Below are 26,891 nucleotides of genomic sequence, written 5' to 3' on the forward strand. Positions count from 1 at the left end.
GTGGATCGGCGACTTTCTTCACAACAGAACTCAATTTGTCTATGAACACCACTTCCTCCACTACATCTGTCTTATCAGGAGTTCCACAAGGTTCTGTTCTCGGCCCAGTTCCGTTCTTAATTTACATTAATGACTTATCGCATGCCATTTCATCAACCATTAGACTCTTTTCAGATAACTGCGTGATCTATCGTATAGTTCCAACCCCATATGATAAATCTGCCTTGCAAAGTGATCTCCATGCCATTTCTTCCTGGTGTAACACTTGACTTATGCCATTGAACACTAACAAGTACAAGCACATGTCACTATGTCGCACTAATCATACGCTCAATGCTTATTCTCTAGATAATATCGTACTTGACACTGTAAGTTCATATAAACATTTGGGTGCTCATATAACTAACAACCTCACATGGGATCTTCACATTAATCATGTATACACGAAAGCTAACCAGATGCTAGGCTTCATCAAACGTAACTACTCCAAAGCACCTATCGAACTAAAGCTTCAACGGTACACCACACTAGTTCGCTCTAAAATTTCCGCGGCGTCTATTTGGGATCCTTACCAGAATCACCTCATTCAGAAATTAGAATCGGTACAGAACAGGTCTGCTCGCTTCATTTTTTCAGATACTCATGTCATTCCAGTGTCAGCGAGCTCAAATGTCGTGCCTCTCCTACCACCTCTTTCTCTACGCAGTAAAATCTCTCGTCTGTTGCTATTTTATGAAATCTATTACAGTGTAGACCGCTTATAACGTACGTCGCGGGAGCGTCGAAAATCTGTACTAGAAGCGGTACCACATTATAACCAAAACATTAATTTTTTAAGTACATGTGCATCCCACATAGAAAACCCACCTTTCAAGCACATCACACTAAATGACACTAAATAACACGAAAAGTCGATGCTAGATGGGCATTTATTATGCTGTCAACCAGAGTGGAAGAATGCAGTGAATTTCGATTTGCCGCAACCTCGCAATGGCGCTCTGGACCACGGCGTCGTCGACAATGCAGAGACACTTGAGCACCTCATCGTTTAGACGGTAGCACACTACGTGAGCACGGTGACAGTTTAGACGGTGAGCACAATAATCTTACAGCATGCTCACGCATTCTAGCACATCTTTGTATGACACTTCTAATGGCGTCCCGTCACCGTCGTCCTCAAGTGAGCACTCCTCCACAGTATCACATACAGCTGCTATGATCTGTTCATCCGTAGTTGCTCCTTCGCAGATGTTGATCTCGTCGCCTTCTTCATTGAGGAACACGTCGAAAGTGTGTTCCGCAAAAACAATGTCATTTCTGACTAGGCCATGCCAGACGTCTTCAGCGTTCACATCCTCATTGTCGGCTGTGTCGATGTCCAGCACGGTCCAGTCGTTGCGCAGAAATCTAGCCTTGCGAAAACACTTGCTTATGGTTGTGGCTTTCACTTGCCACCAAGAGGCAGTTATCATTTCGATAGCCGCCTTCAAATCCACCTCAAGTGGGTCATGCCGTTGCAGGTTCAGGATGACTTTCTCACAGATACACTTCTTGTAGTGTGCCTTCACAGTTGCTATGACACCCTGGTCCATAGGTTGGCTCTTGGCAATAGTGTTCGCAGGCAGGAACTCCAAGTTGACAGCAGTTAGCTTTGGCTGCTCGTTGTGGGCTGTGCAGTTGTCTAGCATTAGAACCACCCGCCGTTCTTCTGCAACCATGTCGTCATCAAACTTCTGTAACCAAGTGGTAAAAAGCTGCTGTGTCTTCCAAGCTTTTTTGTTTGCTCGGTACACTACAGGCAGGCATTCTTGCTTTCTGAAGCAGCGCGGCCGTGCAGATTTGCCAAGGACGAGCAAACGGCGCTTGTCTGAACCGTCCATGTTAGCACAAAACAAAACTGGGGTGCGTTCTTTCGATGCCTTGCGGCCAGAGCACAGCTCACTTCTGAGCTCAAGGGTTCGATTCGCAACAAGATCGTAAAACACACCTGCCTCGTCTGCATTAGAAATGTCCCAATCTGCGTATGTGGCAAGCATTGTTTTTAGGCTAACATTCAGCTAGGTCTGGATGCTGCTGTCGTCGACCTCTCCACTTTCACCGGAAATCATTCTGCAGCTGATGCCGTGCCGGTCCTTAAAATGCTGGATCCATCTGTTCAATGGGTTGAACTCATGGTGTCCCAGAAGATGAGCAAAAGACCTGGCTTTCGCTTGAAGTGTAGGGCCACTTACTGGTACATTTTGGGAGCGTATCTCCCGAAACCATGTAAACAAGGCAGTGTCCACGTCTTCGTACTGTGGCGCACGGATCTGCTTTCTTGCAAGTGACGTAGAATCTTGCTGAAGCTGCTTTCTCACCTTGTTCCAATTCTTCCAAATTGGTGACACAGTTGTATCAGCGACGCCATACTTTTCCGCTGCAGCAACCTTCTTCATGCCATTCTCAATGTCTTTTACAATGTTCTCCTTCGTCTCCAAAGATAAAGCTTGCCGCTTCTTGGGCTTCGCGGGCACAAAGGCATCGAGGCAGTTCCAATCCAACGTGGTAATGCAGCAAGCACAATGGCAAAATCAGCAATGAACACACTGCAACTGAGGGCAAAGCACCCACTCAGAAAATTCAGGAAATTTCTGGATAAATTGCGAGTTGCGTGGCAATGTGGTCAGGTGGTTTCAAATTGTGCCCAATCCTTCGTTTGCTTTGTGTGATGGAGGTATGGATAGAGAGTAGAGGGGCTTAGAGGGCTTGCCTAGAGGCTAGAAGCCTCGCATGAATCGCGAATCGCGCATGAATCGCCTCAAAGGCTTTGAGCAAAGCCCAAAGAGGTCACGAGGAGATGACAAAAGCGTCTTTACTCTACGCTATTTACGCTTTCAAATACGTGTGCAGTCAGATACGTCAGCGGCCCCATTATAAACAATATTTTGTTTCGCAGGGGTGCAGTGTAAGTGGTATGAACACACATTTTGTTCTATAGAAAGCTAATTGGGAGTCATAAAAGACCGCATTATAAGCAGTTACGCTATAAGTGGTCTCAACTGTATAATGACATTCTTCCCAGGTATTCTCTTTTTTCTTCCCCTCACCATACATCTAGGTACTTGGATCATCCTGAAAAAGTCCTGATTCCTTTTAGCCAAACTAATCACTCCCAGAACTCATTCGTTCCCAAGACAGCTAATGACTGGAATCTCAACAACGTTCTGTAATTTACTCCATGATGTATTTGATGTGTAACTTTTTATCTGTAACTTTTCATTTGCTTCATTGTTATTTCCACTCCCCTCTTTCCTCCTTCTCTCCTCCATGTGACTTGAGGGTAAATAAAAAAGAAAGAAAGAGTTCACAAATTCGTCCTGTCTCTTTTATTTATACATCATCCTCTAGATCTGAACTTTGTTCCCAATGCAGGTTATCCAGAATAAAGGTGGACTTCTTTTTTGTCTGTCTGTCCGCCATTAAGATGCGGTCGAACGTCTTCATCTTGTTGTGACACATTTCTTGACGTGCCTGCATCCATTCAAGATCATGGAGATGAAAGGCTTCCTCCACGTTGCCGCGAAGAAATTCGCGAAGTTCTTCGTTTATTGTCTTTTCCCGTCGACGAGAAACGCAGGAGAACACACCACACATGATATTTTCCAAGTATTAGAAGACGTCAACGATAACGTAATTTCCAATGATAATTTACAATGATATTTCATTTCATTCGGAATTGCGAATGATAACGCACTGTCTTCTACACAAACAGCCATGAGGGGGACTGTGGTGCCACTTGGTGTGATGCTTTGCAACAAGGCAGGCACCTGTCCTTGATTTCTGCAACCACCATGTCCGTCGGTCCCACTGGTGATCAGCGGTGGCTCTGGACCGCTTTATTCGAGATTGCGTGATTGATTTTCAAATAAAGTCTCTCTCTCCACTTTATTTCTATTTTTTTCTTACCCCTGGTTGCCGGGAGCATATGGAGTGGTTTGTACATGTGTATTGATGCTCTAATTAGTGGAATGACACATTGAGTGGTCCCAATTACTGTGAGTGGTCCAATTAGTTTGAATTAGAGATAGGATGAATTGAGAAATTTCCTAATCCTAATCTAAATCCAAGCAAGGTTCTGCAAATCCACAAATCTTACGAATCTCGAATCTTTCGAATCCTTTCTTAAAAAAGAGTTTAAAATGTCAGAGAAATGCTTTTCTACTGAAAAGCGTTATCAAGCTGCAATGGATATCTTTTTTAATGAAGAACATCTTAAATAATAGTTCACTACAAGGAGAAAACACTCATACACATATTTAAATTTAGTTTATGTAACATGCTGTTCACTGACTAGAGGAAATACATTAATTCTTGAGTTTCAATTTTTCCGTAAAGCTAAGAAACAATCAAAAGTAAAACATGTTACTTTTAAACTTGTAATCTAACAGTTCCTGCCTGAACTCTTTCAGTCCAGAGCAATGTAAGCAAACAAACAAGAAAAAACAGGTGAAAAATTAAAAATAATGGAGATTTTTGTTTAAAAACGCCAGCATTCTCACCCGCTCAGGGTATAGTCTACTGCGTTTTTCTCAGCTATGAAATACGATGTGCTGAAGATCCCTTCTAACACTAGTATCGACGGGGGAGTCATCAGGAACTTGTTAGACCAATCAGGCCTTCGGTAGGCCTCTGGAGACATCAATCTTAAAAAGAAACAAACATGGCTGGTGGATTCGCAAGATTCGATTCGCCGTTTTGTGCACTGGGATTCGGATTCCCGAATCGAGGAGGAGGGGAGGAGGAGTGTCGTTGGGAGGAACCCAAGAGGTCTGCCTGCCTGATTAGGTGGCATGTTTCTCGGGAAGGGAAAGGTGGTGGAGAGGAGGAGAGGAAAGGGTGAAGTGGAAGACCGAGCGGAATCCGCTCGGGGGGAGGATAGCTGCGTCCATGGGCCGACTTCAGAGGAACTGTGCCGGCATATGCCTATTACACATCTGAGGGAAACCCAGGAAAAACCCCAGACGGCACAGCCGGCCCGCGGATTCGAACCGCGGACCTCCCAGTCTCCAAGCGCACGCGTTACCGCTGCGCCACCGGAGCTGGTGATTCCCGAATCCCCGCCTAGGATTCAAGGATTTGTGGATTCGGTTGGCCTATCCCTAGTTTTAATTGCCAGTTAATGGTATCCAGACCCCTCTGCGTGTTGCCGGCACCCGGGGTTCAGTTCCTACTACTGAGAACACCCATGAAGTAGAATTAAAACTCCTAATCATCACAAATCACACGGATACTTCCGATGTGTAAGACTATATAGCGAGCGACATTCCCCAGTGTTCTCCCTCAGGAAAAACAAATGTCATAGCTGTCTGCTGTGCTGCCACTAAAGAGCAATCGCACAACGTCATGTATTTGTGTGCACTGCTTACAGTGGAGAACACATCCCGTAACAGACATCAGAGAACGATGCAGACACTGCCATCTGCTAAGTGTGCAGAACCCAAATCCCAATATTTCGGCACAATGCGAATGCTTAAATAGCACACGGTCAAACTTTTGCCTCTATGCAGCTTTTTGCATTTTCTTCCGCTATAATATTCTGTGGAGGTTTATGTGTCAGCGACAACGAAGTTGCCGGTTTCTTCGCGAGCTTGACTTCCGAAGCGTGCCCGTCTTCTCTATATCTATATCTCTATATCTATATCTATACGTGCCCGTCTAATTATATCAGTTGGTATACCGGCAGCGGCCGATTAAAGATGTTTCTCTTCCCATCTCCGATTAGACTCTAACCACATTTTTGGGGGATACGAACGTTGCGGAGCGCATGCAACAGCCACCGCTTTCATCTGCCCCACCTGCTCCTCTGGCATTTCCCCAGTCAGGAAGATTCCCCCAGGAATCCCCCAGGAAATTTCCCCCAGTCAGGAAGATTCCATGACGCCACCCTCCCAACGCCGTTCACTTAGCATCCTTCTGGGCGCACAACCCTGCTGTATGGTTTCTCCACATGGAATGCCGATTCTCCCTTGCGGCTTCCTGGCTTCAGTGCCCAACCTCTGATTTCAGTCATCTCTCTGCCCACGGTCGCCTCGGCCGAAACTTCACGCAGTCCCTCTCCCCATCACGCCTGCGACGGTTCCTGCGTCGACCTTGCCTGCGACGGTTCTGCTCTCGTTTGTAGAGAAGACGGTGTTCCCCTACGCAAGTCCCGATGGCGATGATGGAACGTCCCAGAGTGCCGGATTTGCTGGGGAGCTTCGCAGCCTGCCGTGGCTTCCATGACGTTGCCAGTAGAACTGCATGCTTGTGCCATGACGCGCGCTAGTAGTGGCGCGTAGTAGTCGTCCGCGGGCTGCTACATCACCTTGGCACCTGGCGTCTTCGCAGCATTCCAAACGCACGCCAAAATTTTCTCACAATTCAATTCAATTATCGATGAACATGAAATTGGTTGACCACTCTCTCCCCACAACAAGAAGTGTCCTTCTGTGCACCATGAATCCAGATCCTGATTTAACCAATCACTCTGTTTGGAAAGTACTACATAGCAAATGTCTGCAGTTTAACACAGCTTATAGCAAGCTCGGCGTCACAAATGGAAGGGTACGCTTATGGAAGATTCCCTGCATTCTTTCCTCGAACGATATTTGAAACGACGCACGAGACCGTGGCGTCTCGGCGTCGCCATGGTAACGTAGGTTGCCAGAGCATCACCTATCATCTGCTAAGTTTAGAGGAAGACGGATCTGCTGCACTGGGCAGTGTTTTGGAATTACGCTCCCTGGTTCTCAGGGTTCTCTAAATAGCAGGCACTGCTGTTCAAGTGCACGTGGTGTTGCCACACTGCACCCCAACGTGCAGTGCATGTTGGGGTGAACGCTCCATCTTTTGGAACACGGGAATTCGGCGGACTTCGGGGCTCAAACGTATAAGGGTCGTACAAGGTTGACCGAGACTTTTGTTTCTTTAACCACATTGAAATATTCGGGAGGCACCAAACTACGTCAGTTTTTCAAAGTATTCACCATGCGCATGTAGACACCACTGCCATCGCTGTGGCAACTCTTTGGTGCCTTTGAAAGTTTGAGAAAGAAGTGGGCTGCTATCGTACCAACTGCAGGACATTTTTCTGGAGGGCTCCATCTATATGTGGAATGTCTTTCCTCCAAGGTGCTCTTTAAAGCGACATGCCGGAGGTCTAGTGATTTTCGAATAACGACTGTATTAGATTCCAAACAGGTCGTGTATGCTACATGTGAAACGAGAACTAAACTTTGTCGGATCGCTTCCAGGAGAAGTCTTGTAAAGTGGAGACTACCACACATCAGTAAGTGTTTAATTAAAATTTGAATGGATGTTGCAAAATATGAACTGAGTTGTAGAAATTATAATTTCACAATGCGCAAGCTCTAGCTCGCTCACTTTGACACGCGAAGGTTTTAAGAACTATTTCGCGGTGACAGAGAGTTCAATCGAATAGTTTCACATTTTCCATACACTACAACGCAATGTGGATTCTCTATGCTGCGCAGATTGATAATTACGAATATTTTTGAAATGAAATTCACTTAAAACTCGAAGAAAGGGTAATCCGGGTCGATGAACTCGTTTCCGGAAAAAAGCAACACGCTCGAGTGCGGTACAGCGTGCGGTACAGCGTTAGCGCGTCGGGCGTAGAATCGCGTTCGGTTTCGGGAACGTCTTTAGCGTGGGGAAACGTTGCCCAGCGTGCTGCCGAAACATCTTCATCAACTCGTATGACCCTTTCTTCGAGCTTTAAGTAAATTTCATTCGAAATATATTCGTAATTATTAATCTCCACAGCATAGAGAATCCACATGTAGTATATATAGAAAATGTGAAACTCTTCGATTCTCTGTCATCGCGAAAGAGTTCTTAATTTTTTCGCGTGTCAAAGTGAGCGAGGTAAAGCTTGCGTATTGTGAAATTACACTTTCTACAACTCAGTTCGTAAATTGCAACACCCATTCAGATTTTAATTAAACAGTTACTGATGTGTTCCGATGTGATCCGACAAATTTTAGCATTTAATGCACAATCAAATAACTTGATCTTGTATAAGGTGTCTGACTATATGCAAAACTTTTAGTCTATATATAAAAATATCTACGAAAATGGGTACACTTTTGACTTTGAAAATTTAAACAAGAAAATTATCTTTAGTGTGGTGGTTGCGTGTTACCTCATTATGAGCGAAAAACCTATAAAATTAAGCTATGCCCTTTCCATTTGTAGTGTCCGTATCTTGTGACACAATGAATAGTGTGATAGTTTTTCACTATGTCTTGGGAAACCTCAGGTACATTTTGAGACTTGGATAAATTATCTACGTTTTATATGTGTGATCTGTGCTGCTAATGAATTCCACGTCGACACAGCTATTTCGTATCCATATTCTGAGAAGATTGGACGGATGTTACCTCTGCAAACTTGGGAAAAGGGCACCTTACCAATTCTGGGTGATGTTGTTAATTTTATTTTATGTAGGATCTCCAACGTTCCTGTGAAATTCATATCCGGATTCGGTACTGCTGTTTCGTACCCACATTCTGACAACGTTGGATGTGTGGCGACTGCCCCACATGGGAAGAAAGACACCATAGACAACATTTATCCGACAGTGACCCAGTCCTGTGAACGCCACGTCGGTACGGCTATTTCGCATCAATATTCTGACATCGTTTGACCGGTAGCGACTGCCTGCCCCACATTGAAAAAAGGCACCGTACCAATGCCGGAACAACGTTACAAATTTGATATAGACCTCTCAACGTTTGTCCGAGATTGTTGCAATGCTGTGGACACCACGTTGGTACAGCTATTTCGTTCCGTATCATGACAACGTTGGGCCGGTGGCGACTTCCGCACATTGGGAAAAAGGTACCGTACCAATGCCGGAACAACCCTACAAATTTTATGTAGACCCCTCATAGTTTCTCCGTCATTGTTCTAGTGCTGGGAATTTCATGTTGAGATAACATCATGACATGCGTATTCCAGCAACATTTGCGAAGTTTATATTCGTAATCAAACGTTGCACAAATATTGCTGCAACGGCTGTAAATTGGCGTTGGTATTCTAATACGGATGCAACGTCGCAACGACATTGCCAACATTGGCCAACATATCAAACGATGCACCAGCGTTATTCCTACACTTTGTGTTGCTTTGGATATCATTGTCGAATTTTTTCGTGCCTCCGGTGCTAGCGGAGCGGAACAAATACTGTGCCGTACCTAGCATACCCCTGTACATTTGTAGTCACATAATGTAGACAAGATTTAGTCAGAGATAGTGAAAACAGAGAAAGGTTGTAAACTGAACGCGAATGAGCGCATGAGCCTGTTACAAATCTCCATCCTCCTTGTATTCTTTTCCCCTGAGTTTTCGGTCCCAGTAGCAAACAGTGACTGTAACATACACCGGTATCAGCGCACACATCCGCTTAAAGTTTTTATCACAGCTCCAATTACGCGTAATGTCTAGCGACTGGCATCCCGTGTAGTTGAGGCCCTAGCAATAGCGCATTCAGTCACTTGGTTAAGGCCTCTTGAAGATGCAAACGTTCGGTTGGGTACTTGTCCTCGTTGCAGCCTCGCTGCTAACGGTATGTGTGTGAAATTTTTTGCATGACCATTAGTGATTGATTATTGCAACCATGATGACGATATGTAGAAAGAATTACAGTTTTGATATCTATTTAATCAACTTTCATGCCTCAACACAGGTTTATAGCGCAGAGGCTGGATGTCCGGATGGCACTTCCGGGCAGAACTGCGAAAGTTGCTCAGGATTCGTTTGTGACAACGGTAAGTGCATTCCTGAACAGTGGAAATGTGACGGCGACGGTGATTGCTCTGATGGCGAAGATGAACTTAGGGATTGTCCCGTACCTGACTGCGATGAGGAAACGTTTTTGTGCAAGCCATTGAAGAGATGTTTGCCCAAAAGTTTCGCTTGCGACTTGGACGCTGACTGTCCCGACGGGTCCGACGAAGCTGACTGCGAAAGTCGCCCTTAGTAGTAATGTATCAGCTCAACTGGCCCACAACTCTCACAGTGGCCTGGACGCCATTAATGAGCAATTAGAGCTAATTGGGACCCCCCACAGTAATTAGGACCCACCAGGGAGTCATTACACTAATTGGGGCGCATCTAGGACGTGTCCAGACCACTGTGTGAGTTGTGGGCTAGTTGAGCTGATAAAAAATAAAAAAATAGGTAGAAAATAAAATAAAAAGATAGAAATAGAGTGGAGAGAAACAATTTATTCGAAAATCAACGATGCCGCGGCGAAGAAACGGCTCCGGGGTGACCAGTGCTTGTTGACGTCGGGTAGTTGCAGAGATCGACGACAGGTGGCCACTTAGTTGCAAGGCATCACACCAGATGGCGCCACCATCATAGCTCTAGAGGAGAGAGACAGAGAACAAGATACTAGCGGCAGGTAAAAATGACAGCACTGCTAAACAAGTCTAGGCATGCGAGAGAAAATGTCTAACCGCTACTGCTAAACAGAAAACAGTACACATCGGGGGAAAAAGGCTTACGGGGGGACGATCGCTTAGGCCTAACCCCAACACTACGCAGCTAACACAAGGCGGGAACCACACATCGCTAAACATGCGAGAAAAGGCTTAACACGAGCGCGGTCACCGCTAAACACGGCAAACATACGAGGAAAGAGGCTTACGGGGGGGCGATCGCTTAGGCCTATCCTCAACACTACGCAGCTAACACAAGGTGGGAACCACACATCGCTAAACATGCGTCAACAGGCTTGGACACCGCAAAACAAGTCTAAACATGCGAGAAAAGGCTTAACACGAGCGCGGTCACCGCTAAACACGGCAAACATACGAGAAAAGGAGCGCGTCAAATCACTCACCTTTTCCCCCGCGGCAACTTCCAGGCAGAAACTGAGCGAGCGCGGAGAACATACGTCTGCTCTCTACGAGGGGCAGCCAGAAAGTGAGCGAGCGCGCGGAGCGCACGTCCGTCTTCCGCGACGGTCCGAGAGAAACTGAGAGAGGCGACGCGCGCGCGCCCTCTGCTCCACCCGTCCGCGCATGCGCGCGCGCGCGCTCCTAGCGCCCCCTGCGCCGGCCGCGGGTGTTTTCGGTTTCGGCTCTCTGCTGCTGCGCGCGCGCTCCTAGCGGCGACGGGTGGCTTTTCAGTTTCGCTTTCATTCTCCGTTCTTTGCGCGCGCGCGCGTTTATCTCTATAAAGGCAGCGCGCACCGCGCTCGCGTCATCATTCTGACCGATACGTGGAAAACGCCATGTGTGGTTTATTCTCCTGCGTTTCTCGTCGTCGCAAGGAAAAGACAAAAAACGAAGAACTTCGCGAATTTATACGCGGCATCGTGGAGGAAGCCTTTCAAGTCCACCGTCTGGAATGGTTGCAAGCACGTCAAGAAATGTGTCAGGACAAGATGAAGACGCTCGACCGCATCTTAGCGGCGGACAGACTGGCGAAAAAGAAGTCCAACTTTAGCCTGGACAATCTGTATTGGGAACGCAGTTCCGATGTAGAGGACGACGACGACGAGGATGTGTAAATAAAAAGCGATGCATTTCTCCTCGAGTCTCAGTCTCTTCTTTCTCTTCGTGCAACGTGTACGCACGTAACATGTCTTCCCCCGAACCTTTTCGTTTCCGTCATCCCTTTCGCTGTATCTTAAGCGGTCCCTCCATGTGCGGTAAATCTACTTTCGTTGCTAACGTGTTGAGGAACCTGAACGACGTGGTGGACAAGCCTCCATCACAAATATTCTACGTGCAGAAATATGCTTCGCCGAGCATGCAGGACGAATTCGGGGACTCCGTAAAATTTACCAAGGAGCTACCGCGAGAGTGGGACACGTCGCGCGCTACGCTGATCGTCGTCGACGATCACATGACCGACGCCGGTTCCTTGAAGGAGGTGACCGATCTTTTCATTCGGGGTTCTCACCACGCCAACGCGTCGATCTTCTTACTCGTTCAAAACATCTTTTTCGACAGTAGCCATTTTAGAACAATATCCTACAACGCCAGTTACGTCGTCCTGTGGCGCACCGTGCGCAGCGTGCACCAGATGGAACATTTCGGCCAACAGCTATTTGGCAGAAAAAGATTGGAGTATTTTCTGGACGCATATAAACAAGCGATGTCGTCGCCCCACGCATATTTACTCGTGGATCTTCACAACTATACGCACGAGGATCACAGGTTGCGTAGCAATATCTTTCCGGGAGAACGTCAATATATCTACGCTCCGAAATGAATCTCCGCCCTCACCTCACTTTACTCAAAGTACTCTCCACTCTACCCCCTCCACGCCGCCGCGACGTCTTGAGACGTTCGTCCTCGTCCGACATGAAACACCTCTCCGAAATTTGCCTCAATGTATTGAACGGAAAGGTGGCTCTAGCTCCAGATACGTTCGCGCGTTTGAAGAAGCACAAACGCTTCTTACGACGGCTCGCCTACAAAAAGATTCACAAGAATCCGCAACGTTTGAAGCGCTATCTGTCTCAGCAGCGAGGACAGGGCGTTCTTTCGTCGGTGGTTCCTCTCCTGCTTTCCGCCGTGTTGAACCTTTTCGCCAATGGCCAAGAGAATTGAAGTGACCACCTCCTCCATCGGAAACATTCTTTCCTCGAAGGAGAGTGACGACGTCAAAGTGAAACTCATACTGCAAGCACTGTATCGTATACTCAAGCAGTACGGATTTGACCCCTACGACAATAAAAACAAGGCGTCCGACGCTACAAATGACTTTGACTATTCGCTCCTCTCTCCAGAGGTGGACGAAGAGGAAGCGGAAAGGGTCGTCTCGGAATTAAAGAAGGTTCTTTCCTGGGATCGCGAGGGTTGTGTCTCCGTGTCGGGCAAGCCCATCAGACACTCCTCCGTTTACGAACTCGTCAATTATTTGTTGCAACGTAAAACGGGAAAGAAACCTTCCTGGTTCCCCAAAGTCTCGAAACTATTGCGTCTGATTTCTCTACCCAAATCTCGCGAGCCTCAACAGCAGCAGCAGCAGCAAGCCTCCATTGCGTGGACGACTTATGGAGGGATATGAGAAACCAGAGGGTGGTTTGGGGGGTGTGGAACGCTATAGAAAAGCGCATCACTTGAGCAAAAAGAAGGCTCTCGCCATTCTCAGAAAGCTGGATGCCTACACGCTCCACCATCCGGTCAGAAGAAAGTTTAATAGGAGACGCATCATCGCGCTCAAGATCAACGACGTGTGGCAAATGGACCTCGCCGATTTTTCAAAATACAAGAGATTCAACGGTGGCTACCGCTACATTCTCGTGGCAATCGATTCCCTCTCCCGCTTTCTGCGCACCCTCCCGCTAAAGACGAAGCGCCCCGCCGAAATGAAAAGGGCCATGATAAGACTTTTTCGGGGAGGTAACGTACCTACACGCATCTTTTGCGACAGAGGCGGGGAATTCTACAACAAGACCGTCAAGGAGTATCTCTCACGAAAGAAGGTACAGATGTATTCTACCTTCTCTCCAGTAATCAAAGCGTCGCAGGCAGAGCGCGTCATACGGACTTTACGCGACAGAATATTCCGTTATTTTAGAGTAACGGGAAAATACCACTTCGTTTCCGCGCTTCCCAAGATCGTGCGCGACTACAACACCACCAAACACAGGACTTTGGGCATCAGCCCGTCCGAAGTCACGCCCGAAAACGAATTGGAGCTGTTCAATAAGATAAATGGGAAGCCCGTCGTACCCTCCGTGAAAAAGAAGCTCAAACTGGGGGATAAAGTGAGGGTCCTACTTCACAGAAAAGGTTTTCATAAGAGCTCGGAAGGGAGTTGGTCGCCTCAGATTTTCACCGTCTCCCGCCTGAGAGACACCTCTCCTCCCGTCGTACACCTGGAAGATTACCGGGGTAAGGAAGTGGACGGATCTTTCTACCCGGAGGAGGTACTCGTCGTAACCCGAGACGCCAATCAGCCTTGGCCAGTAACGAAAGTGCTGAGAAAGAAGCAACTGAACGGTCAGAGCTTCTCCTTGGTTCGCTGGTTCGGTTACGACAAAGAACACGACAGTTGGGTTCCGAGCAGCGACGTGGTCAAGATTGGGAAATGATGTCGGACATCTACGTCCACCTGCTCTCGAACGCCAGCATGGATAAGTTTCCCTCGAATAAACTCAACGCCTTCACGGTAGCTTTCGATAGTCCGCTTCAGCTCTCGAATCGGTATAAAGTCGGTCTGATGGATCTCAGCATAAGTAACGATTTTTTAAATATCGGGTACGAAAGGCAAGATGCGAAAATCGAGGTTTCTTTCGAGGACACGGTGGAAGCCGGCAGAACTTTTCGTGTCACCTCGGATCTCGAGAGGGATTTGGGAAAAGCCCTTTCGGAATTCGACGTTTCTTTCGCGTACAATAAATCGCGATACGACTTCGTCTTACCCGTGGACGTGAAAGCCGTGGAATTGGACCCTCGGCTCGCGCAAGCGCTCGACGCCTCGCTAGCGTCCCGCGAAGCAGGTCGTGCGGTGAAACCCCCCAAATTGAGCGAACGCGAAGCCACCTCCATCGTATTGGAGCACGCCGCAGCCGCCGTCGCTTTCGGCGACGTCACTCTGAATTCGGAAACCACGTCCCTACGGAACACACTCAACAAGTATTTCCAGACGCACAAGCTGGACGCCTCGCTAGAATTCGCGGATAACGTGTACTCTCTGAAAACACCGAAAGGGTTGCACGTACCGGAACCCTTTGTCAAGCTGCTACATCTCACAGCCGTCGAGGGACACGAAGAAACGCTACGCGTCTCTCTCCCCATAGCGCGCCAATTTTCTTTCACGATCAAGACGAAAATTCCTCGATCTTTGCAAGTACATGTGCCTCCCGGCTATTATGCGACGCCGCAAGCACTTCTAAATGCGATTAATCAGCGCGTAGGCGAACGCGCGCGCTTCAGCTTCGACGGAACCGAACAGAAATGTAAAATTCGGCTTTCCGAGGGCACCTCCACCCTAAGACTTTCCGAGTACCTGGCCGTGCTTTTGGGCTTCGAATCGCGTACCGTGTTCACGGGGGATGAGGATGCCACGAGCTCCGTCGAGGTACTCCTGGAACCCCCGTTTCACAACATAATCGTGTACACGGATATCGTGGAACCCACGTACGTGGGGAGCGGGAAAAAACCGATATTAAAAATACTACCCTTTTATTACGAGAAAGACAAGCACGTCGTCACCTACACGTTAGATAACATCCAGTATTTTAACCTGTCTCAATTCGAAATTCCTTCAGTGACGATCGTTCTCGCGGACGAAACGGGAAGACGTTTGCCGTTGCGGTCCAAAGGCAGAACCAATCTAACGTTGCATTTCAAATATGTACCGTAATTCCCCCAAAATAATTCCCGTGTACACGGGACCCCTTTTCCAACGAGGGGGCGGTGTGTTGAGCAACATATCCAAGTTTATCGTTCCCATCTGGCAGCAAATAAAACCGATCGCCAAGAGAACGTTGAAGCGCTTGGCGCGGAATTTGGCCGATGGCGAAGGAATATCGCGCGCAGTAAAAAAGACGGCCATAGCAACGGGGAGAGACGTGCTGGATTCCATGGAGGGCTCTGGAAACAACAACAATGGAAAGAAACGCCGCAAACGACAACAAAAGGCGCCGACACACGACGCACCTGCAGATATCTTTGGTACGCCGTGAAGGTCACACATCCGCTGCGCGCGCTCCGTCATGACGTCAACGAAAGGAAAAATACAGACGCCGATATGTCTAACGAGTGACGTGATGATATTCGAACCCCCTTCCATTCAATACGGCGTGGAAGATACTTCGTACCAACTTTTTTATCCGGTCAACGGAGTAAATAATTCCGTGATCGAGTTTTGTATTCAAAATTTGCAAAGGGCACACTTGGATCTCTACGGCAGTTTCGTGTCTTTGACCGTGCGCATTGTTCGCGACGACGGGGAAGAAATGGACGAGAAAGATGTCGTTTTCCCAATAAACCACCTGTTGAGCGGCATGTTTAAGACGGTCACCGTTTATGCGAACAACAAGCTCGTCAGTTCCAACGAGTTGTACGCCTACAGGAGTATTTTGGACGTCGTGCTTCATTCCACGCCCGCGGCTCAAGAAACAGTGCACGCGGCTGGACTTTATGTCGAGGACGACGAACATTTAAAGGACGATTACGACGTCTCGTCTCGCGGTCCGAAACAACGTTACGAAGCGACGAAGGGTGGAAAATACTTTAACCTGGTCGGTCAGATCAATACCGACCTGTTTCAACAGCCGCGCCTGATGGTACCTGCCGTCGAAATTCGCGTCGTTTTCCTGTTAAACAACGACGAATTTAAACTCGTATCGGTCCCCAAAGACAAGAAAACGTACAATTACGAGGTGGACATTAAAGAAATGACGTTACACTTGAAAAAGGTGACGCTGGCACCTTCCCTATTTTTGGAATACGAGCGGCGGCTTCAGACCACGCCGGCCATCTACGTGTTACGCGGATTGGAAACCAAGGTGCGGAGCTTGAGTGCCGGGAGCTTGGACGCTCACTTTGAAAACGTTTACCCCGAAAGGGTACCTTCCAAATTATGCGTCGCCCTGCTCGCCACGTCCGACTTTCTCGGCGACATCCAATCGAACCCCTACAAATTCCGTCATTACGACCTGTCTCATTCGATGCTCTCCGTGGACGGACAGCAAGTGCGAGCCGAGTACGACTTTCAGAACGACCTCGTCAAAATTCCCTACTTTAACTTCTTGCAAGAACTGGGAGAGAAACATTTCAAGTATAGCTACGAGCGATTTAAAACGAACGGGTTCCTTCTCTACTTCAACTTGGACGTGGACAAGTGTTCTTCTCCTTCGCATTTGAACGAGTGGCGAAAAGGAAACGTTCGCCTGCAATTACGCTTCGCTAAAGCCCTTCCACACGCGGTCACCGTCCTCTTGATTTCCGAGTGTCCCAAGCTCATGTACGTCGACAAGGACCGTACGGTCACCTTCCCATAAGAAAAGATGTACGAGAGCGACATCTTGGAACTCGTGTCCCTGAACCCCCTCGCTTCCTCCATGCTGAGAGGCATTTGCGCTTCCGACGAAGCCTTCGTTTTACGCAAGCCCGGTTATTTAATCATCAATACGGAAGAGCGAAGAAGGCGCGGGCAGCACTGGGTGCTCTACCTGAAAAACTACGACGGGTCTACCGTGTTTTTCGACAGCTACGGACTTCCCCCCATCGAAGCAAACCTTCGAAGGACTTTACCTGTAGTGGACGAGTATAACGACAAGTGTATTCAATCGCCTTTTTCGCCTTACTGCGGGCTTTTTTGTATCTACGTAGCCACGCGCATGTCGAAACGCTACAGCTTGAAAAGTTGTGTATCCATGTTTTCCTGTAACCTCGAAGAGAATGACGAAACAATAAAACGTCTCCTCGTGAGCGAACTCGTTTCGTAAAAAATAGACTATTTATTTTTTCACGACATACACAAGACCCTTGCGAGACGATCTTCCAACGTGCTGACCCGACGCTCGTCGTCGCCGGTCTGCACCGTGACGTCGAGGGATGTGTGGAGAAGCCAGTAGCGACGGACGATAGGTCGGTTGAAACCCGCGTTGATGAGACACGGGTCGACTGTCTCTCCTCGTCTATACTTCTCCAGCAGCTCGAGCTTGTAATCTACGAAACGCTTCATTTTCTTTGCAATCTTCCCACTGACGGTGAACAGACGTAAGGGTATCGTCTTGAGAATCGAGCGAAAGTCTCCCTCACAGCTATCGCCGTGAATATAATCGCGTAATCGCAGCAAGTCCCGATACATTCGCGTTTGCACAAAGGTGGCAAACCTCTGCTCGGGCGTCATCATCATGACTGAGACGGAATGAGAGTAGACAACCTTTTTTTTATTTCTCGTTACACAAAAATTAGGCTCCAGCTTTGGTTTCGTAGCCGGGAAGGCAGCCCAAATACGGACGAAGGCTCGAGTCTAACCAATGGCTGGGGTTTCTCGACCAGAGTCCACCGCAACGACAGGTAGTCAGTTGATCGCCGATTCGCAAAAAGAAGGTCTTTGGAGGAGGCTTGAAGGTTAGGACCAGGGGTAGATCTCCCGTCAGTAGCCATTCGTAATCTGCAACGAAAGGAGTGTGAGAAACGCATGTTTTTTATATCTCAAACACACACGCACGTACAATCTTCTTCAGTCACAGAGTGACACTGATGGTCCATCTTCTCCATCTTCCTTCAATAGTCGAAGTCCTTCGCAACGTACGTCGAACGGTACCGTCCGACAACCGAGAAACGGGCGAATCAATCGGTCCGTCCAATGCTTTTGCTCTGAAAAAAATGTGACTGGTTATAGAACGTATTAAAAAAATAACGAGAAAGCGTACCTTTGGACCACAATCCACCGCAATTGGTGCAGAAGAAGCGGGCGCTGCCAATCTCCCGAAATATGTGAGGCGGGAAAAAACCGACTTCACGCGCAGCAAAAGTGTTGTACACTGGAAACGAAACTCTTCAAACATTTCGGCGATGATGACGTCATGGGTATTACTTACGAGGATCTACCAAGTTGATCATGATGGAATGACGATCGACCATTCGCTTCGACATTTATAGTAAAGCTTTGCCTCTCACTCTCTATGACGTCATTGAACGTGTTTGAACATGTTAAGACGTGTTTGAACATGTTTGAACATGGGCGGCGAAGTCGCCCCTGGACACACTCGTTCCTCTCTCTTCCTCTTTATGACGTCATTGAACGTGTCTGAACATGTTTGGACGTGTTTGGACGTGTTTAGACACAGGCGTCGAAGTCGCCCCTGGACACACTCGTTCCTCTCTCTTCCTCTTATGACGTCATTGAACGTGTCTGAACATGTTTGGACGTGTTTGAACATGTTGTGACGTCACTGAACATGTCTGAACATGTTTGGACGTGTTTGAACATGTTGTGACGTGTGTAGACACGAACCCCGCAATACGAAAAACGTCACGCAGTACGAATTAGATTGGTGGTTAGTGTGTCGCGCCCAGTGTAGAAGGATCCTGGGTTCGAATCCCACTCTGGGACGACTTGTACATGGCGACAAGAAGACCCAGAGTGTTAGCTTGAAATTAGTGTAATGTTTTATTCAACGCCGATGACATCATTGTCATATGCGACATCGCAAAAACGCGCGAAAGACGGAAGGCGGGGTGGTCAAAGTACAGACGACACCGTCGCAATGCGAGGAGGAGGAGAGCGGTGTAGCGACTATAAAAGGTGCGCTGGTTCTACGACGATTGATCGAAAGCCCACGAGGGGCATCCATCCACGACGTGAGTCGTTTCGTGAACCAAAATGTAAGTTGACCGTCTCTGCTGTGAGAGTGTATTCTATGCATGACATTGTTTTTTCAGGAACCAATAGCCGCTGTCACCGCATGACACTGAACACAGGAACTCATCCCATCCTCTCTCATCATCATCAATCTCAAGCGTTCCTCAACTGAAGGGAAAAGTGAGCATTGTTTCGTGAGGGGGAATCTCGTACTGATTTTGTTTGATCGCAGTGCCGCGCTGTCTCGTATGTCAGTACGACCCCATCGATGCCATGCTCGTGGCCGTAGAAAGAGAGCACGAAGCTAGAATAGAGAATCTCGGTAATAGCCCAGTCGTCCTTTCAGATGACGACGACGACAGAGTCAGTAGTCCGCCTTTCGTAATACCTGAAACGGACGACGACGAACCCCTAGATGGACATGACAATGCAGACGAATTGCTCATGTGGGAAGGGGATCAGTCGTATGCAGATTTCATTCCTCTGTCTGGTAGGGTTAGAGATGAATCACCAGATGCAAGCCCAGAATTTCGAAACGAAGCTGAGCCTGTCCAGGGTCGTAGAATCGTTGAATTGAGAGAACACGTCGTAGAGAATCATCCCTCCGTCACGGAGAGACGATTCCTTCCTTTCTTTGTCACAGATGAGGCATTTGACGGAACGGCTACTAGGTACACGCTTCTCTGTTCCCCGCACGACGACAACGTCGACGATTTGCGACTCTATCTACCGAGCATAGCTCCAGTAATCACGCGCGTCCTCGAAGCTTATCCCATGCCTTTCAAATTTTGTCTGTGCTCGAAGGCGCTCATGGTTAAGGACGGAGCCGACGGGTTGACTTCTCATCTCCTTCACGTGAACCTTCACATGAGAGTCGTTCATAACCGCCAAGAAATCGAAGGCGCGATAAATGCTGCCATCGCAGAGTCCTCGCAACGCGTTGAAAACTATGCGAGAGAAGGGTCTGGTTTCACCTCGAACGACGTCCAATGTGTCGACTTAAAACTAACGCGCTTAAAACCGAAGCGGATTGGATGCACGATCGAGCTTCCCGAAATGTTGAAGAAAAAAACAAAGACTCTCACAAACGTCAAACTTCCACCGAATCACGAAAACGAGTGTTTCAAGTACAGCGTGCTGGCACTCTTACATCCTTTGAGGAACAACCCAAACGATTATGCCAGATACCGCAAATACATGAATCCTTCGAATCCGGAGACGCGTGTAACATACTGGCCACCCTGCTTCCCAGTCACTTACGAAGACATTGCCCTGTGGGAGAGAAAAAACAAAATCTCCGTGTACATCTACGTGTTCGACGAGCAGACGAGTTCGATATCTACCGGACGGGTTCCCTGCACGCTCTATCAGGACAAAGTCCACCTGCTCGAGGTTAGGGAGCATTTCTATGGGATCCGAAAATTTAGCACTTTCATGGGGCGAGGAGACTATTTTTATTGCGAGAAATGCACGAGCGGTTATAGGACGAGAGGGGCGTTGGAGCAGCACGAGCGTTTGTGTCGAGACGTAAACGAAGTAATTCTCGAAATGCCAAACGCGGGGGAGTGTGTCTCCTTCAACAAGATACAGTACATGCATCCCTATCCCTATTTTGCGGTGTTGGACACGGAAAGCATACTGGAAAAGGACGCGCTCGTTAAGGACGCCTCGAGTGTGCACAGGATGAGCTCGTATAGCATTGTGCTAGTGAGAAGTTGTGATGGGAAAATAATGGACGTAGATGGCTATTTGGGACCCAACGCGGCAGAAAAATGCTTGCTCTCGCTCAAGCGATTTAGCGAACAAATCGATAGGCTGAACCGTCTTCCCTCACCGTTGGTCATGAGTATGGAAGACCACTTTCGGCACGCGAGCGCTACGCACTGCGAATTTTGTGGAATCGAATTTAACCGACATACGCGGAAGGTGTCGCATCACGACCACACCCGTTTCGTAGACCCCGGTTCCTCGAATTTTGTCGCGACGCTGTGTGATACGTGTAACCTTACGTGTCGTAACACCAAAGAACTCGTCGTGTGCGTGCACAACCTGCAGTACGATTTGAGCTCCCTTCTCCGCCACATGCACGTTCTAAATCTGGGCGAACCGTGGATCTTAGCTTCGAGCTCGGAAAAGATAAGAGGGTTCAATATTGGTGATCTCTATTTCCGCGATACCACGCAGTTTTTCAACCTCTCGTTGTCGAACCTGGTGGAAGCCCTGCTCGCCAGCGGTGGTGAAAGCGCGTTTCATTGTACCCGTCAAATGTTTGGTGACCGTTTCCGACGTCTCCTCAAGAAGGGAATTTACCCGTACACCTTCGTCGACAGTTTCGAAGCGTACAATTTGCCCGCACTACCGCCAAAGGAAGCTTTCAAAAGTGACCTGAACGATGAAGAGATCACGGACGAGGACTATCAGTACGCCCTCGAGATTTTCGAATTGTTCAAATGCAAGGACCTAGGAGATTACACGCGTCTCTACGTCACGCTGGACGCTTGTCAGCTCTGCGACGTCGTACTGTATTTCAGGAAGATTGCGCTAGAGACGGATGGGATGGATATCTTACGTGCCATGTCCCTCGCCAGTTACGCGTGGAGCAGCGCTCTGAAGCTCACCAAAGTCAAACTCGAGCTCATGAGCGATCGCGAGATGTATGAAACGATCGAGAAGGGGATCAGGGGAGGCATTTGTAACAGCTTCCACAGATACTGTAGGGCTAATCACGAGGGGTGTGACGATTACGATCCCCACCAAGAAAAGACTTTTATCCAGTACCTCGACGTGAACAGTTTGTACCCGTACGCGATGACTTTTCATCTCCCAACAGGAGGTTTTGAGTGGGTGGATCCTTCGAGGTGGAGCGAGATCGATTTTCTCAACATTCCTCACGATTCGGAAGTGGGTTACGTGTACGTGGTAGACTTGTCATATCCAGAAGAACTGCACGCGCTCACCAGGGATTTTCCCCTGGCACCCGAACACAGGTGCGTGGACGAGAACGAACTGTCCCCCTACCAACGTCACCTGAAAGATGCGTTGTCGCTGAACGCCCCTCCCACCAAGAAACTCTTGCTGACGTGCCACGACAAAGAACGCTATGTCGTTCATTATGCATTGCTCGCTCTGTACGTGAGGTTGGGCATGAAAATAAAACGTGTTCACAACATCCTCTCGTTCCACCAAGACAACTTTTTGCGAACCTTCGTGCAGAGAAACGTCGCGTTGAGGAATGCCGCGACCACGAAATTCGAGCGACTTCTGTACAAAACCATGTCGAACAGCACGTTCGGTAAGTCGATACAAAATGTGAGACGCATGAAAAGGTACGCTATAGCCTACGACAAAGAAAGCGCGCTCCGAAAAGCTAGCTCCGTCGACAGTCAGCATTTTCACATTCTGAGTGATAAGTGCATCTTATACGAGATGAAGCAACGCCGCATCAAATGCACGCACCCCCTTTACGTGGGCTTTGCCATTCTTGAAATATCCAAAGTCCGAATGTACAGCTTCATCTACGAGTCGCTCTTTTCTCGCTTGACATGTCCAGTGCAATTGATCTATAGCGACACGGACAGCATAATTTTTTCTCTCACGTGTGAAAGCCTGGAAGAGCAGCTGATGAAGATTGAGAGTGAGTTAGATCTATCTTCCTATCCGCCGGACCACCCACTTTTCAACGACGAGCACGCGAATCAGATGGGGTTCTTCAAAGACGAGACGGGAGGTGGAGTTATTCAGGAAGTCGTAGCCATCCGAGCGAAAATGTACAGCATCCTCTTGGCTGGGACACACAAACAGATCGCGAGAGCGAAAGGAGTTAAGAAAGACGTGGTGAGGAAACATTTATTGCACGAAGTGTACCGAGATTCTCTGTTCAATGAAAAGGCGGTCTCTCAGAAGCAGTGCACCATCCAGAGTATAAAGCAAACGATGTACACCATTTCGAGACTCAAGAAGAGCTTGGTCCCCTACGACGACAAGCGCTATCTCGTGGATGCCGTACACTCCTTCCCTTATGGGAGCTGCGAATACGGTAAGCTTTCCTAGTGTTTTGACGCGTATAGGATTACGATAGTGCTCTCTCTCTTTGTGCAGCAACGGAAAACCCGGAAGAGAGCCCGAGAGCGTCGTCGTCAGGCATCGAGTAACCGCAGAACAAAGAGCTGCACGCGCATGTAATCGAGAATAAAAGTTCTAGTCGAGACATGCTTCTCTCTCTCTCTCTCTCTCTCTCGCAGACAGGAGAAGCACGGGACATCGTGGCAGTGTGGTAGCGGAATGGGTGTACGAAAAGAATGACCATTCCGTCATCGTGCTGACGCAGTGACCCGCGCAATGACGACGCTGCGATGAAGATTCCCCTTTTCTGGCACGTCTGATCATCTCGTTCTGTTCGTGAGATCAGACAAGGGAGGGAGGGTGCAGGCATCTATTGACCAAGTCCTTTGTATGTATTCAATAAAGATGTTTCAGTGAAAGAACACACAGAGTCTCGTCAAAGTTATTCGGACTGTTTAATGCGTTGCATGTCAATAACCAAGCGGTATTTCAATAAATCAGTGACAAAGTTGGCGATGTAGACTGCTTGCAAATGTCGCTGCTTCCGCAGGGCGTGCTTAATATGAGCGATGGCACGAGCGAGAAGGTCCACGATGTCTGCAGCGATGTAGTTGAATTCTGCGTTGGACAAGCTCACAAATTCGCTCATCAGTCCCAGGGGTCCGTCCGGAACCGTTATGCAGACGTTCTTGTAACGGGCGTAAATTCGACGCACCATCTCCTGCAGCGGCCCCGGCGAGATCTCTCCTATATTGCCAAAGCCTACCATGTCTATCACGTAGCGAAAAGCAGTGATGACGAGCTCGTTGCGGGGACTTTCGCCGTTGAAACATTCCTTCTCCACTTCTTCCCAAGAAGCGTGGGTACGGGAACAATTTTGTAAAGAGTGGTAGCTGAACATCTTCACGTAGTGATGACGCGAGCGCGGTGCGCCCTGCCTTTATAGAGATAAACGCGCGCGCGCGCAAAGAACGGAGAATGAAAGCGAAACTGAAAAGCCACCCGTCGCCGCTAGGAGCGCGCGCGCAGCAGAGAGCCGAAACCGAAAACACCCGCGGCCGGCGCAGGGGGCGCTAGGAGCGCGCGCGCGCGCATGCGCGGACGGGTGGAGCAGAGGGCGCGCGCGCGTCGCCTCTCTCAGTTTCTCTCGGACCGTCGCGGAAGACGGACGTGCGCTCCGCGCGCTCGCTCACTTTCTGGCTGCCCCTCGTAGAGAGCAGACGTATGTTCTCCGCGCTCGCTCAGTTTCTGCCTGGAAGTTGCCGCGGGGGAAAAGGTGAGTGATTTGACGCGCTCCTTTTCTCGTATGTTTGCCGTGTTTAGCGGTGACCGCGCTCGTGTTAAGCCTTTTCTCGCATGTTTAGACTTGTTTTGCGGTGTCCAAGCCTGTTGACGCATGTTTAGCGATGTGTGGTTCCCACCTTGTGTTAGCTGCGTAGTGTTGAGGATAGGCCTAAGCGATCGCCCCCCCGTAAGCCTCTTTCCTCGTATGTTTGCCGTGTTTAGCGGTGACCGCGCTCGTGTTAAGCCTTTTCTCGCATGTTTAGCGATGTGTGGTTCCCGCCTTGTGTTAGCTGCGTAGTGTTGGGGTTAGGCCTAAGCGATCGTCCCCCCGTAAGCCTTTTTCCCCCGATGTGTACTGTTTTCTGTTTAGCAGTAGCGGTTAGACATTTTCTCTCGCATGCCTAGACTTGTTTAGCAGTGCTGTCATTTTTACCTGCCGCTAGTATCTTGTTCTCTGTCTCTCTCCTCTAGAGCTATGATGGTGGCGCCATCTGGTGTGATGCCTTGCAACTAAGTGGCCACCTGTCGTCGATCTCTGCAACTACCCGACGTCAACAAGCACTGGTCACCCCGGAGCCGTTTCTTCGCCGCGGCATCGTTGATTTTCGAATAAATTGTTTCTCTCCACTCTATTTCTATCTTTTTATTTTATTTTCTACCTATTTTTTTATTTTTTATCAGCTCAACTAGCCCACAACTCACACAGTGGTCTGGACACGTCCTAGATGCGCCCCAATTAGTGTAATGACTCCCTGGTGGGTCCTAATTACTGTGGGGGGTCCCAATTAGCTCTAATTGCTCATTAATGGCGTCCAGGCCACTGTGAGAGTTGTGGGCCAGTTGAGCTGATACATTACTACTGCCCTTGCGACGGCTTCAAGTGCAAGAACTCCAAGTGCATTAACGGCAACTTTCAATGTGATGGCAATGACAACTGCAGAGACGGTTCCGACGAAGACAACTGCTCTGTTCTACGGTGTCGTGACCCAAAGTTGCTCTGCGAACCCAGGAAGAAGTGTCTACGGGAAGAGGATATCTGCGATAATCGCAGCGACTGCCCAGATGGCTCAGATGAACAAAATTGCGGGGAATACGACTGTGGAGAGTTGAGATTCAAGTGCGCTAACAACAAGTGCATCAATAAAGACTACAAGTGTGATGGAGACGATGACTGTACTGACGGGTCTGACGAAGCCGACTGCACTCTGCCCGTGTGTGAAGACAGCCGTCAACTCTGTGCACCTAGGTTTAAGTGTCTTGACGCAACGGATGTCTGCGACAGCAGAGAGGACTGTCCCGACGGGTCTGACGAGCGAAACTGCGAAGAGTACGAATGCGGCGAAGAAAGGTTCAAATGTGCTAACCACAGGTGCATTAATAAAGCGTTCACATGCGATGGAGACAATGATTGCGGCGATGACTCTGATGAAGAAGGCTGTCCCGTGCCCGATTGTACCGAAGGCCAATTCCTATGTCTACCAAGAAAGAAATGTTTGGCAAGGTCCGACGTGTGTAACTTCGACGTAGATTGTCCAGACGGTTCCGACGAACAGGACTGCGAAAACTACGAATGCGAGGGCTACAAGTGCAACAACAACAAGTGCGTGAACAGCGCATACGTCTGCGACGGGGATGATGACTGCGGCGACAACTCTGATGAAACAAATTGCACACACTAAGGTAATAACAAACTGATTTCTACTGTACTTTCCAATGTTCTGTTTGTGAATTGGTTTTGCCGCATCCATATGTTAGACCCAGTGCTGTTGTCATAGCTGAACTGTACTTTCTGTCTTACAGAAACATCAGTTTCCCGCAGGGCTTTATATGGCTCATTAGCGAAGACGCTATCGCTGGGACTTTATGTACCGAAATAACCCCATGCTCTGCTGAATAAATATTAAAAACAGGATATTTTATGTTTATGTATCCCTGCATTCCAACGTTTACAGCAAGGGGTGTAATAGAAATTTGGCACCGAAGAAATTTGAAACTCATTCGGCTGTTACACTACGGCAGGTGTTTCGGCTAGAGCTCTGCACGGGGCGACTTTTCCAGGAGCGACACGGCGCGAGCCTTCCTCTTCCTCGTCGTCCGGCCCAGCGGAGTGCGGTGGCTCAGTGAGTAGGGCCTGGCACTTCCCGGTGACTCAAGCATGGGGCCCGGCCTAGCATTTCCACCAGTGAATTAGACGTTTCTGGCGCTTCTCAAACAAA

At 48.5% G+C, this 26,891-nt stretch overlaps 3 protein-coding genes and 3 long non-coding RNA genes across 7 annotated transcripts; 3 read left to right on the plus strand and 3 right to left on the minus strand.

Annotated features, from left to right (window-relative positions):
* Positions 1-1,106: 1,106 nt before the first annotated feature.
* On the minus strand, positions 1,107-1,880 carry LOC135384589 (tigger transposable element-derived protein 6-like). The gene has a single exon (XM_064613785.1). The coding sequence runs from the start codon at positions 1,878-1,880 to the stop codon at positions 1,107-1,109; it is 774 nt and encodes a 257-aa protein (XP_064469855.1).
* Positions 1,881-9,521: 7,641 nt separating this feature from the next.
* LOC135385368 (very low-density lipoprotein receptor-like) lies at positions 9,522-26,587 on the plus strand. Of its 2 annotated transcripts, XM_064614657.1 has the most exons (4): positions 9,522-9,607; positions 9,728-10,013; positions 25,537-26,355; positions 26,476-26,587. In XM_064614657.1, the coding sequence occupies exons 1-3, from the start codon at positions 9,557-9,559 to the stop codon at positions 26,352-26,354; spliced, it is 1,155 nt and encodes a 384-aa protein (XP_064470727.1). In that variant the 5' UTR covers positions 9,522-9,556; the 3' UTR covers position 26,355; positions 26,476-26,587. The 2 variants fall into 2 exon arrangements, with proteins under 2 accessions (XP_064470727.1, XP_064470728.1); XM_064614658.1 differs by having other exon boundaries at positions 25,537-26,587.
* LOC135385369 (uncharacterized) lies at positions 10,249-11,177 on the minus strand. The gene is made up of 2 exons (XR_010420393.1): positions 10,889-11,177; positions 10,249-10,409 (listed from the first exon to the last, which is right to left on the minus strand). It is a non-coding gene; the product is annotated as an uncharacterized LOC135385369 (long non-coding RNA).
* Positions 17,943-18,546, minus strand: LOC135385372 (uncharacterized). Its single transcript, XR_010420396.1, has 3 exons — positions 18,398-18,546; positions 18,197-18,341; positions 17,943-18,135 (listed from the first exon to the last, which is right to left on the minus strand). It is a non-coding gene; the product is annotated as an uncharacterized LOC135385372 (long non-coding RNA).
* LOC135385367 (uncharacterized) lies at positions 19,416-23,575 on the plus strand. The gene is made up of 3 exons (XM_064614656.1): positions 19,416-19,509; positions 19,562-23,365; positions 23,428-23,575. Coding segments are annotated over exons 1-3 (3,858 nt in total). The 5' UTR covers positions 19,416-19,508; the 3' UTR covers positions 23,481-23,575.
* On the plus strand, positions 24,264-25,307 carry LOC135385370 (uncharacterized). The gene is made up of 2 exons (XR_010420394.1): positions 24,264-24,667; positions 25,147-25,307. It is a non-coding gene; the product is annotated as an uncharacterized LOC135385370 (long non-coding RNA).
* Positions 26,588-26,891: the final 304 nt, after the last annotated feature.

The sequence above is a fragment of the Ornithodoros turicata genome, chromosome 2 (assembly GCF_037126465.1).
Source record: "Ornithodoros turicata isolate Travis chromosome 2, ASM3712646v1, whole genome shotgun sequence".
Lineage (NCBI taxonomy): Eukaryota > Metazoa > Arthropoda > Arachnida > Ixodida > Argasidae > Ornithodoros > Ornithodoros turicata.